General features: G+C 47.6%; 1 protein-coding gene across 1 annotated transcript in view; it reads right to left on the reverse strand.

Moving 5' to 3' along the window:
* LOC122562354 (voltage-dependent calcium channel gamma-4 subunit-like) overlaps positions 1-12208 on the reverse strand; it is a 41272-nt gene extending 29064 nt beyond the window's left edge. The window contains exons 1-3 of the mRNA XM_043715231.1: positions 11935-12208; positions 1568-1659; positions 526-629 (exon numbers count right to left, since the gene is read on the reverse strand). Of these exons, the coding sequence (XP_043571166.1) occupies positions 526-629; positions 1568-1659; positions 11935-12208 (470 nt within the window). The remainder of the gene's footprint in view (positions 1-525; positions 630-1567; positions 1660-11934) is intronic.
* Positions 12209-14131: the final 1923 nt, after the last annotated feature.

Here is a 14131-nt window from a genome sequence, read left to right on the forward strand (position 1 = left end):
TTTCCTCCGGGTGCTCTGGTTTCCTCCCACAATCCGAAGGTTAGGTGAATTGGCCATGCTAAATTGCCTGCAGTGTTAGGTGCGTTAGTCAGGGGTAAATATAGGGTTGGGGAATGGGTTTGGGTGGGTTACTCTTTGGAGCGGCGGTGTGGACTTGTTGGGCTGAAGGGCCTGTTTCCACACTGTAGAGAATCTAATCTAATCTATGCAGACTGTCTTTCAGAAGTTACAGGTACATTACCTGCATAATCACTTGTCAGAAAATACTGGAAAACAGAAAAACATGATGATGGAGTCACAAGGTTTCACTGCAGGAAACTCCTTCTTTAAAAACAATAGCCTCCGAGCCCCTTTTACTGCTTTTCTCAGCCTCTGGCTCTTAGGCCCCACTAGATGGTAGCTAACCCTGATCTTAAACAGGTAGTAAACTGCAGATGAAGTTTTAGTAACTGAAGTGAAAAGGTGTGTTCTTTCAAGTAACCATGATGGGTTAACAATAAAGGAGGAATAACTTTCCAAACTCACCTGTCGCGCATGGCTGGATTTCTCAAGTCTGTAATCAGTGGCATTGTCTTCTTAAACTGCTGAACCTTGTTCTTTGATGCAGTTACAATGTCCCAGTTCTTATCCTACAAAGTATAACAGAAGCATGCGATTAGCTATTTTCGCTCTGAATAGTGACAGCTGCGAATTACAGATACCTGAGAAACCAGCATCGCCTGCCTTTGTTTATAGGCATCCTGAGTTTTGAAACAGTGATCAAACCAACAGTAAGATCCCACAGTGGGAAAAGGAAACTCTTCTCAGCATCTACAATGACTAAGAAACCTGCCATTCCTGAGACACAGCTTTGAGAGCTTTCAATGTCGGAGGTAGTAGGGAGACTTCTGTCACTGTGCATGTGATGAGTGAGAGTGTATGTGTGTGCACGCGTACATGCACACGTGTGTCTGTGTGCGTGCGTACCTGTGTGTGCATGCCTGTGTGTGTGCATGTGTGTTTGTCTGTTGCCTGTGTGCGTGTGTGCGCATGTTCATGTGTGCACATCTGCATGTGTGTGTGTGCATAATGGTGTGTGTAGGTGCTTGTCTGTGTGCATGTGCGTGTGTGTGTGTGTCTGTGTGTGTGTTGGAGAGAACAGAAAGGAATCTTGTTACAAGGGGGAGCACCAGTGATGCTGACAATGAAAGGAGTTACAACAACTTTGTAATAACTTGTGTGAACTCGATGTTAATAGGGCTTGGTACATGGAAGCACTGAACTACCCATGGTTACACAGTATGTCAGCCTTATGTCTCCTTGGTCATCAACATTAAACTGAATTTTTGCAAAGACCAATAGGATCTTGAACACAGCCAAAAGAGAATCAGAGCCCCATGTCTTGAAGTCCTGCTTCCTTACCTGTTCTCCTGATATTTTCATCACGTGGGGAGAGGGACAGTGGGGGATTAGAAACAGTGGGGAGAAAAACTGAGGGTACTTGTAATTAGATTTAAAAAAGATGTTATAGTGCAACAGATTTGAAACAGATCCATTGTCACTAACGGGATATCCGAAACATGTTTACGTTTTTCAGAAAACGCTCTAACTGAATTGTTTGGAGAGGCAGTATGCGTTTTTGTTTAGCTTCATGTGCGTCCTTAGGAGAGGTCAGATACCCTTTGGAAATATAAAAAGTAGAATGATTGTATGTAAAACATGAATAAACTTATTATAACTATCAAGCTGTCATGGCTAAATCTTCCAGAAACTGTCAGGGCATTTATATGTCCCCTGGTCTATGCAGTTTTAAAACAAATAGTAGTTTAAAGGCCTGCTATTTCATTGCCTGTTGCTATAAAGTGGATGGCTTCAGAAGGTTTGTACTGTATGAATCATTTACAACCTACTGTTGTCAGAGCAGGTGCCTCTCGTTCACTACTTGATTGACAGCTACAAGTGGTTATAACATCCTTGAGGTAGGATGATAAATGCAACTTTCCTTTCACATAAGAATTCAAGAATTTGAATGAAATGTGTCTCAGAGAGATTAGTTAGTTGAAAGAATGAAAATGCAGCGAATGAATTATTGTAAATCAGTGATTCTTTTTAAATAAAGTCTGCAGTGGACATATAGAAATTCAATTTAGTTTAATCAGAACCAGGAGAGTGTGATGGGCAGGTGCTTTTTTCCCCACCCCCCCCCCCCCCCCCCCCAGCTGGCTGCTAATGGTGTCCAAGGTCACCCATCCAGATGGTATTGCAGAGGCAGCCTGTGGAGGAGGGGGTCAGGGGGCGGATAGGTTTAGCTATGGAGAGCAGGAGAGTCAGCAGCAGGGGGGATTTGGGCCGAAGGGTCACTCTGTGGATCTGGAAATCTCGTGTTGCCCTCCTCCTGGTGAGGAGATGGCGGGCTGGCCAGTTCGACTTCTGATATTGCCAGGTGTTTTATTCTTTAAGGAACAAACGCCGTCTTTAACGAAACCATGGACGGCAGATGCTGTAGATGGACAACAAAAGCAGAAATCGCTGGAATAACTCAGCACCTGGGGAGAGAGAAACAGAGTTGACGGTTCCAGTCTGGTGTGAGTCTCCAGCGATATCTGACCATGTTTGGTGTCGCTTCCTTGCTCGAGTTGGGGTTTGTTATTTGTTGTTACTGTCCTGGCGCTGGGCAGCTGGCTCCTGGACTAGATGAACCGGCGGTTTTTGGCCACTGGTCGCGGTGGGGTGAGGGGGGAACTTTGCAAAGTGCCCCAGATCGCCCAAAGCACTCGTTTCTTTGGAGCAGAACAGCAGTGAAGCCGTGAGAGCGACTGCTTTGGGATCGTTCTGTGCAGCTCAGATCTCCCACCCCCACCTGGCACTGCCCACCTAGACCAAAAACACGATGTGCCCATCCAATAAACGCTCACACTCACCCTAAAGCTTAGTGCAAAGAATCGATATTGGGGTGAAACCTGTCAAACTGCCCGGGTGGAGCCCACCTCTGGACCAGTTGGGACTTGGACTCAAAGCTCTTGGCTCACTACCACCGCGCCAGAGCGGGGTCCCTTTCCTGCTCCCTTTGTGCTGTGTTTCCAGGAGGGCTCATACCCGCAAAGGCACTGGGATCTTTTATTTTCACCATCACCTAATCACCACGGCATTGTTTTCACCTATGAAGCACTCCCCGAGGAAATCTCCGTGCCGCCCAATGGATTATTTAACTGGTTCAGGGGAGTGCAGGCCATCAAAGATGCGGGAAAGGGAGGACTCAGCAACAAAATGCGGTTGGAAGGGCTGATAATGGAGAGTCTTGCAGCAGACTGACCCATATCAACGAGCAGGCACGGCAGGGAATCACATTACATTCAGGGTCCAGATCAGAGAGGTGCTGGAAAAGCACAGCAGGTCAGGCAGCATCCGAGGAGCAGGGGAATCGACATTTCGGGCAAAAGCCCTTCATCAGGAATACAGGCAGAGAGCCTGAAGGGTGGAGAGATAAGTAAGAGGAGGGTGGGGAGAAAGTAGCATAGAGTACAATAGGTGAGTGGGGGAGGGGATGAAGGTGATGGAGGGGGGTGGAGTGGATAGTTGGAAAAGAAGATAGGCAGGTAGGACAAGTCATGGGGACAGTGCTGAGCTGGACGTTTGGAACTGGGGTGAGGTGGGGGAAGGGAATATGAGGAAACTGGTGAAGTCCACATTGATGCCCTGGGGTTGAAGTGTTCCCAGATGGAAGATGAGGCCTTCTTCCTCCATCACATTGCATTCACACTCGTTGTACAGAAAGAGATCAGTCCAGGGGTTGGCAGTTTTCATAGGTTACTGCCCTACACGGGCACACACACACACACTTGTTTTCCTTCTGTCTGGAAGGTGATATCTCAGATTCCACATTAAAACTCCCTGATAATCAGACGAAAAGACAACTTGTGGCTGAAGCTCAATTGTCCGACAGAGCGAAGGGCCTTTCGGGGTCCGAAACAGGAAGCTATCCCTCTCTTGTCCTCCAGCTGGTGAAAACCCCTCATGTTCCCAGCCCCTCCCTATCTCTGTAACCTCCCCTTGGGAATCTCTCCCTCCCCATGCTCCCCATTTCGCCATCGCTGGCCTTAAACCGCCCCCCGGCGCTTCAGCTTTGTTAATCCTGCTCCCCCTCCAGCCCTCGCCCTTTGAGGAGCGCTCCCGGTGTCTGCTGCTTTACTTTCCGCTTCGTGTGAAGCGCCTTGCAGCACCAAAGGTGCTATGACAATGCAGGCTGTTGTTCTTAACCAAAACTCTTTTTGTTGCGTCAATGAAACGCGAATTCTTCCGGTGCCTGGGAAATAAATGTTCCAGTGGGAGCGATTGCATGGTGAAAATGACAAAGAGATTGTTTCCTTTACAAGAGAATTGGCTCGGTATTAACCAGGCGGCTGATGGGGTGAATGTCCATGAGGCACTTGAGAATCGTCCACACTCCTGCCCAAACATGGGCCGATCCATTGAAGTGAAAGGGGTCTGTGTAATGTTTGCCAAGCCTTCTATTGTTCAGGTTGGGAGTTCGTGTTACCCTGTGAAAGTATCCCAGACATCACGTTTACTTCAGCAGCTTATGGTCCAGGTGGAGGTTATATTGCAACACAGGGAAATATTCTTCTAACAGCAAGACAGAATTTGCCTTGAAGCTGGGAGATATTTAACAACCACAGGAGGGACAGAGTCGGTCAGTGCTGACTGACTGATTGCTGGGAGCAGTGTGGATGGGGGAGAGCGCTTTATGACAGAGGCTGGGTACCGTTTGCCGGGCGGAGGGGACAGAAGCTGTTAATGTATAACAGGCGAATGGGAGGTGATGTGAAGGATGCACCCTCACCCGGGCTCCCGGTTCCTTTTCAAAGGCCACAGTCTTAACAAATCTGTCACGTGTGATGTGGTGAACACTGAACAGCAAACCGCTAATAAACACAAGTTGTCTGCTGCTCACTCCCAACGCAGACACGTAGACACACACTGGCAGACACACTGACATACAGACACACACACATAGACACACACCGGCAGACACACTGACATACAGACACACACAGACACATAGACACACGCCGGCAGACACACTGACATACAGATACACACATACACACACACACACACTCACATACACACACACGCACACACTCACACACACACACACAGACACCCCCTTGCCGTCACTGCTATCAGTTCTGAAGCTGGCTCACGGAACATAAAGCGTTAACTCTGCTTTTTCTCCATTGATGCCACCAGGTCCTGCTGTGGTGTTCCAGCAATTTCTGCTTTTGTTTCGGATTCCTGACGTCTGCAACTCTTTCCCTGATTTTAATTAAGAACAGCCCCTTGCTGCAGTCTACTCCTTTAATGCGGTAGAAAATGCAATAAGGTTGGTCAAGACCAATTTCCCTTTCAGTAATCCACACTGACTATCGATTGTTATATGGCTTACATCTACCCTCAGTTTCACACGGTTTCCATTATCTTACCTGTGACTGACATTAAGCTGATCAATAATTCCATGGATATGTTCTATCTCTCTGCTGAACATTAGAATTATACTAACTGTCCACAAGTTCCCTGGCGATGTAACTTTTCCCGATGAATTATTGAACACATGTGGGAGTGCCTCTGTTGTCCCTCCCCAAAATTCTTGTACTGTGCACGACCTGCCTTTATCCCCGCCTTCTGTCTGTGCTGTTTATTCAACACATCCTCACTTCCTTTTGCTTTAAGTGCACTGATCTCATTATTCATCTCCTCACTCAATGCAGTATCTCCCTGGTAAATATGGAATAATTGTGCAACATTTCTGCCAACTCCTCGTCCTGTTCATCATCTTAACACCACTCACAGCCCTTTCATTATTTATCGATTTGCCTGTAAGACGCGGGCCAATTTTGTTTCAACATGCCTTGATAATTTAATTTCGGAGTTCCTCTTGCATTTTTAAACTTCTTTCCTCTCTGGATTCTCTCTTATCCAGCCTCTGTTGACTTGGTATATGTCTTTCCTAAACCCTCAACGTTTCCTCCATTCAGCCAGAGTCCTGTGCGCTGTTCAGTCTTTCAGCAGAATAATATCTTGCCCTGTGTTCTGTTGAGAGCCCTTGTGATATCCCCCAGTGTTGATCGACATTGCTCTCAGTCAACATGGTTTTCCAAAGGTGCCCATTTTTCCCAATCCATTCACTTGGTTTTCAGCAGACGCACATCACCATCTTAAAGGTGTTGATCTTGTTGAGGGCTGCTGGAGCTGCCCAGGAGAGAGAGAATGGGTAAGTTCAGGTCAGGGCTAGTTTCTTTACTCAGAGGAGGAGGGGTGTGGAACGTACTGCCTGCAACAGTAGCAGACTCACTACGTTTATGGTCATTTAAATGGTCATTGCATAGACACAAGGATAGAAATGGATAGATTGGTTCCACAGGTCAGCGCAACATCGAGGGCCGAAGGGCCTGTACTGCGCTGGAATGTTCTATGTTCTATAATGAGAGGGTGGTGTAGACCATCATGTGACAGTAACGTCAGCGGTCATCTGCAAGAAACCGGGATGAAAGGATGGTACGGTATGTACTAGCGAGAGATGATCCCGTCGAGAATGGACATGGGTACAATGGTGTAAGTAAAACAGTTTGCAAAATGTCAGACAGCAGTCACACTGGGAAACTATTGCAGCTACAGACGACCTAGATGAAACCAGGATCACTGTCCATCTCCAACGTGCAGAATAAGATCTCAGCCACTACATACTTGGTTATCGAAATCCATCCTGTGACTCGTGACTCCATGCTCTACGGGGCTGTTCCCCGGGACACACACCGAGACAGACATCGACTGTGCCTGGAGGACCGTCACCTCGGTGAAAGACCCCCTTTGTTCTGCCCGAAACTTGTGGGTCTTCCAGGGCAAGGAGTTGACCATGACCGAGTGTTGTAGACTGGCCCATCCCAAGCTCCAGGACTACGCGCTGAGGGACGCGCTGAAGCTTGGGGCAGCTGCTGCCAAGGGGCAGTGGGGAAAGGCCACCGTCTGGGGTCTTCCTGCTGAAGGTAAATGGGGGTCCGTTCAGTTATTGGACCCTCCCCCAGTGCCTCAAATACAGCCTGGTTCAAGTAAGAGATGGTTTTGGTTTGTTTGGATAGAATCAAACTTTCCTTGACATACTACTGTACAGAACCGAACTGCGCTTGTGACTGCATGTGCATACAGAGATACTTTTTACGAATAAAGTATATTTTTGACATTTTAAAGAAAAGCCACTAAACTCTCGGCAACAGACACCAGAGAGCAATCCTGACTCAGGCCTTGGGGCTGACTTTGAGGGGTCGGGAGGCGAGTTACCCCCCCTAGAGAGCTCCCAGCCTCTGACCCGCTCCTGTCGGGGTATTTATATGGCTGGGTCAGTTAAGAATCTGGTCGATGGGAAGACTCAAAGTGTTGGGGATTCCGTGACAGCGGTGCTCTTGAGTATGAAGGGGTGATGATTAGATCCGCTGTTGTGGGAGACGGTCATTGCCTGACGCTGGTCAGACGGCACACACTGGCAAACACACTGACATACAGATACACACACAGACACATAGGCACACTCTGGCAAACACACTGACGTACAGATACACACACAGACACATAGGCACACACCAGCAGACACACTGACATACAGATACATACACAGGCACGTAGACACACACTGGCAGATACACTGACATACAGATACACAGATAGGCACATTGACATACACCAGCAGACACACTGATACACAGATTTACACACAAACACATCAACACACATATACACGCAGACACAATGACACAGAGACAGAGAAACACAGACAGACAGATGCACTAACACAGACACACAATTGCACTGAAACAACACAGACACACACAAATACACATAGATACACACACAGACAGATATACACACACACACTGACACACACTGGCAGACATACAGAGACGCAGACAGAAAAAAATAAACATTAATAGATGCAGACAAACAGACAGGCAAAATCAGACAGACTGATACAGAAAGACAGGCACGCAATCAGACACACAGAGACTGGCACAGACAGTCAGACAGACAAACATACAGTCACACATAGTCAGACAAACACACACAGACACAGATACTGAAACCCAGAACACAACAACACCACTGATTCCATTTGAAAATCGCAAATTAATCCAGATGGCTCAATCCCAATTGGAAAAGGAATGTAAGGAGCATTGGAGCCTTTTTTTAAAAGGTAATCTTGTAAACTGATGACAATTTACTTCTGTCTTATTGGTCTGGAATAAATTAATATTTGAAAAAGCAAAGCCCAGATTCAGTAAAAATAACTGAGCAGCATTCCGTGTGAATATGGCTGTCGGACCTTCATGTTTGTTACATTCCATGCAGGAATTTGAAACGGATTGGAGATCTCTGGGGGTGAGGGTGGGGGAAGTGCACTCTCTGTGAGCCCTCTGATGGTGGACCACAGCACCGACCCGTCTCGGTGTTATCCACTAAAAGTTATACTGCTGCCAGTCAAGTCTTTCCATATAGCACACTAAAAAAGCACTTCCTGAGACTGGGATCAAAAACCATTTCCCAAGAGATTCCACTGGAGGAATGGGAATGCAGCTGACCCCAATCTTGCTGAGATGTCAGGGTCAGGTCCCTCTCTCTCTGAAACACATCCTGTTGAGAATCCCAAACTCTGAAGAGCATCCCACCCAAACCCAAACCCTTAGCCCATAACTTGCATTTCCCATGGCTAACCCACCTAAGCCTACACATTCCTGGGCACTATGAAGCAATTTAGTATGGGCAATCCACCTAACTTTGCACATCTTTGAACTGTGGGAGGAAACCCATGCAAACACAAGAATAATGTATCAACTCCACACTGACAGTCGCCCAAGGGTGGAATCAAACCCAGGTCCCTAGAAGTGTGAGGCAGCAGTGTTAACCACTGAGCCACCATGCTACCCCCACATGTGTGTGTGTCTATGTGTGTGTATTTGTATGTGTGTATGGGTGTGTATGTATAAGCATATGTGGGTGTGTATGTGTGCAGGTATGTGTGTGTGGGTATAAGTGTGGGTTTGTGTTTGTATGGGTGGGTGTATGTGTGTGTGGGTGTATGTGTGAGTGTGGGTATGTGTGTATACACATGTGTGGGTGTGTGTATATGTGTGTGGGTGTGAGTGTGTATGTATATGTATACACACATATGTGTGTACACACATGTGTGTGGATGTATTCAAAAGACATATCTGAAAAGAAGCCACATCATTAAGAGTGGATATACTGGGTGACGAAGGTGTGTGGGTTGTAATAGTGGGGGCTGGAGGTGTGTGTTGGGGGGTTGGGGGGAAGCAGAAACATCCAAAGAGAAAGTTGCACTAGTTCAGTATCGTTCATGAAACCTTCTACAATGATGAAATCCTGCTCTGGGTGACGTCTCTGCTTGCTGGACAATGTCTACACAGCAAGCTCCCATGAAAAACCTCTTGTGGTGTTAACTCAGAGAAAAATACTGGCCAGGATAACAACTATGCATTTATGTTGCGCCTTAACTCTAATCAAATGCCCCCAGGTGCTTCCTGTGGTTTCATCAAAGGATAGTACCATGTCATACCTACCCCATACCTGATGGCCTGGAGCTCAATCAAGTTTGTGCAGAGAGGTAGTGGCTTAAGAAAAAACCATCTCCTACCCTAATGTCCTTCATGGAAGGAAAAAAGCCTTCCTTACCTAGTCTGGCCTCCACATGGGTCCAGACCCACAGCAATGCATTCTGAAGTGGCCGGGCAAGCCAACCCAGGGCAATGAGGGATGGACAGCTAATACTGGATCTACCAGCGAGGCCCCATTTCATGTGAATTAGACTTTAAAGAATGTCTTAAAATACAAGAGATAGAGGGACAAACTGTTTATAGAAGAAATTCCACTCAGCACGCACATACACACATACAGACACACACACATATACAGACACACACACACATACATACACACACATATACAGACACACAAAACACATATACATACACACAGGCACACACATATACATACACACAAACGCATGTACACACACACACACATACACACAGACACACATACATGCACACACATATACAGACACACACAGACATACACACAGACACACATACATGCATATATACAGACACACATACATACACATACACACGTACATGCACACACATATACATACACACATACATATACACATACAGACACACACACACCCTGCCCAACAGACGTGTGGACAGGATCCGTGTTCTTTCAATACTTTCCAGCGCCTTCTGATTTTATTACAACCTATTCAGGGTTGTCATGATCTAATCAGCCACAGGATGGTTTCTGTTTTGAAAAGGTCACAAGAAAAAGAAACAGTCTTCACGTGACTGGCAAATATTACAAGTCTTTATACTGAAAGGTCTGTGGATATCAGCTATCGACCTGAAGCTCTATTCAAACCTCAGGATCTCTCCTGAAAACAACAAAAAAGCTGGAAATCTCAACGGGTCAGGTAGTTCCTATGCAGGGTCTCTCTCCCTCTCTGCTTACTGAGCGGAACTCTGCACAAACTCCACTGCACAGATCTGCAACCCCGCTAATTCATCACCCAGATCCTCTTCAAATCCCCAACCTCTCTAATCTCCCACGTTGAAGGTAAAATCCTGTGCTTGTTTGTGAACCCACTCCCTCACCCAGCGCCAGCGACCGCCCTGTTTTCCAGTCGGTTTGGATAACGCTCGCTTTTCTTTATTCTCCAATAGGGTCTGGCTGTCTCTGGCTGGGCCGTCCCTAGTTGCCCCTCGAGAAGTTGGTGCTGCGCGGTACATGCACAATACCCTTAGGAGGGAACTGCAGGATTTTCACCCAGTGACAGTGAAGGAACGGCGATATATTTCCAAGTCAGGATGGTGAGGGGCTTGTCGGGGAACTTTGCAGGGGGTAATGCTCCCATTATTAGTCCAGTGGCCATGTCTCCCCCAGACCCCAGGCACCACTTCAAAACAAAACGTCGATGGCAAGTTGTTCCAACATTATCTAACATACACACAGACCCCTTCCCCCTCTCCCCTGTGGAACACCGTGAGCATTATTCCTATTTGAAGTTATTGGACCTTGCCCAGAGGTTTCCATACCACCAGCTGCCCTCTGGCACACCCTTTTAGGAGCTTTAATCACAGGACACGCTGTTCTGTACATGAACCAATCTTCTCATGTTCCTACAGCCCTCCAGTGGGCATCAGAAATGACAGTTGTACTCACTAGTTCCCAGCGCCGCACAGCTGCTCATTTTCCCCGGCCATTTATGTGTTTGTAGGTAAAACCAATGACTGCAGACGCTGGGAACCAGATTCTAGATTAGAGTGGTGCTGGAAAAGCACAGCAGGTCAGGCAGCATCCGAGGAGCAGGAAAATCGACGTTTCGGGCAAAAGAGCTTCATCAGGAATAGAGGCAGGGAGCCTCCAGGGTGGAGAGATAAATTTCTGTGTTTGTTGCAAGGCCCGTGTTCACGGTGGAGAAGTTAATCACAGTTCTCCTACTGCCCTCTCCAGACTGACACCTGGTTGTGAACAAGGACTCAGACTCAAACCTAAGAACTTTGCCTCTGGCAGGTTTGAGACGCAGACAAACTGAATGACACTTGGGAATTTGGACGCGGTTTTAAATCTCTGCAGCTGTCGGGCCTCACCACATGATGGGCTCAGTCTCTGTGGAGCAGGTGTATGCTTTAAACCCAACTTAATCCTGGAATAACCAAACAGCCATCATGAAGTGCCCTCAGGGAAACGTTGGGGCTAAAGTCTCAACGGAACGGGCTAGAGAAGCGAAAATTCTTGGAACATTCCTTGTGAATGATTGAAACATTTTAGTGTTTGTTAATAAATGACTTGCCCAGATTGTCCTTTTGAGAAAACCACCTGAAATGTTACTTCTGTTCAGAGCACCGGAATCTGAGTGTGACAAATCCCGCTCGCCCACAGCCGAGTCTTGCCCAGGTGTGGGACAGGGAGATCGGTCTGAACACTGTCCCTTTTTCCCTCTGGAGCCTGGGCTTTGAACTACAGGAAAGCCTCCAGTCTCCATGAGCAGCTGGATGGATCTTACAGGAAACGGTTCTGGGCAGACCCCAGTCCAGTCCACAAGATAATGGACAGAATTCACAGTCACTATTGGCAATCGGCTGGCAAGCTCATTCAGAGGCATGCCTTGGCAGACTGGTATGGACTGGCTGGCTCTGATACAGAGGAATGTTCTTCTAAGACAGGGACACACAGTGTACACAGAGAGATTACTCTGTTCCCTCTCTCTCCCCCTCGCACACTGCTTCTCCCGTCCACACACTCAAACGCACAAACTCAATTCCCAATCGTGGACTTTAGACATGCTTTAATCACCCTGTTCAGAGATACGCGCCCGGAGCAGGAGGACCTCCGAGCTCAGAGGTGGGGATACTACCACTGCACAATAAGCTCCCGAAACTGAGGAGGGGACGGGGTAAAACTCGCGGCAAGTGAACCATCCCTCGGGAATATTTCCCATTGGAAAACACATGCCGCCTGTGCGTCTCAATCCAGTGTCAAGCTCCTGCCCAAACAAGCTCATGGTAAACCCTCTATCCACCTCATGGAAAACTCCACACCCACCTCATGGTAAACTCCACACCAACCTCATGGTAAACCCTCCACCCACCTCATGGTAAACTGATAAACCCTCCACCCACCTCATGGTAAACTCAATACCCACCTCATGGTAAACTCCACACCCATCTCATGGTAAACCCTCTATCCACCTCATGGTAAACCCTCCACCCACCTAATGGTAAACTCCACACCCACCTCATGGTAAACTCCACACCCACCTCATGGTAAACCCTGCACCCACCTCATGGTAAACTCCACACCCACCTCATGGTAAACTCTGCACCCACCTCATGGTAAACTCCACACCCACCTCATGGTAAACCCTGCACCCACCTCATGGTAAACTCCACACCCACCTCATGGTAAACTCCAAACCCACCTCATGGTAAATTCCGCACCCACCTTTGGCCCATCAGTGGCTTTAGGGGGTAAATCTCAGGCTGCCCTCCGCAGTCCTGCCCTGGCCTATTGTCCGTCAATCCCAGTCCACTCCAATCCCCTCCCCAAGACCCATCCCTACCTCCTGCCCTACTCCATCCAGGAGGCAGGGACAAAGGAGGGTTTAACGTGAATAAATCAGTGACTCAACTGCCAAGCAGAAATCTGGCAGTTCCTTTTCCATGTATGTCCTGTCGTTGTTGAGTTTTGTTGGTGGAGAGGCTGTGCATTTCTCTGGGAGCTGGTGGGGCCGATCTTTCTCCTTGTTTATGTTGACAGTGGGTGGGAGTGTTGGTAGGGTCGGTATTGAGAAAGAAGTGGTGCCCATTTACAGAGGTGAGGTAGCATGTCAATGTTGTTCCACGCGGCTTTGGGACACTGCTCAGTAAATAGCGAGCGCCCGTCCACCTGTCTCCGCCACTGCATCAGCTCTGCACTGGGGAGAATAGGTTCCCAGCAGATAGCACAACTAACATTGCAATCTCAATAGCTGGCTGCAAGTGGACAGAGCAGGGAGGTGATGGCACTCAACAACACAGGATAAAATCTCTCTCCCAACTCACAGAGAAACCCAGAGGATGTTTGATAATGTGGGGCATTCAACACTGCTAATCCTGAGACCAGGATCCCATTACAGGGCAGTTTTCTTCCTTAAAAACAACCTGTTCAAAAATGTTGACATTCTTCTGGAACTGGGGTGGGACTAATTCCAACCCCCCCAGCTTACAGAGTGTATTGAGTCTAGGAGTTGGGAGGTCATGTTGCGGCTGTATAGGACATTGGTTAGGCCACTTTTGGAACATTGTGTACAATTCTGGTCTCCCTTCTATAGGAAGGATGTTGTGGAACTTGAAAGGGTTCAGAAAAGATTTACAAGGATGTTGCCTGCGTTGGAGGATTTGAGCTATAGGGAGAGGTTGAACAGGGTGGGGCTGTTTTCTCTGGAGCATTGAGGGGTGACCTTATAGAGGTTTATAAAAATTGTGGTGGGCATGGATAGGATAAATAGACAAAGTCTTTTCCCTGGTGTCAGGGAGTCCAGAACTAG

Source organism: Chiloscyllium plagiosum, chromosome 24 (genome assembly GCF_004010195.1).
Source record: "Chiloscyllium plagiosum isolate BGI_BamShark_2017 chromosome 24, ASM401019v2, whole genome shotgun sequence".
NCBI lineage: Eukaryota > Metazoa > Chordata > Chondrichthyes > Orectolobiformes > Hemiscylliidae > Chiloscyllium > Chiloscyllium plagiosum.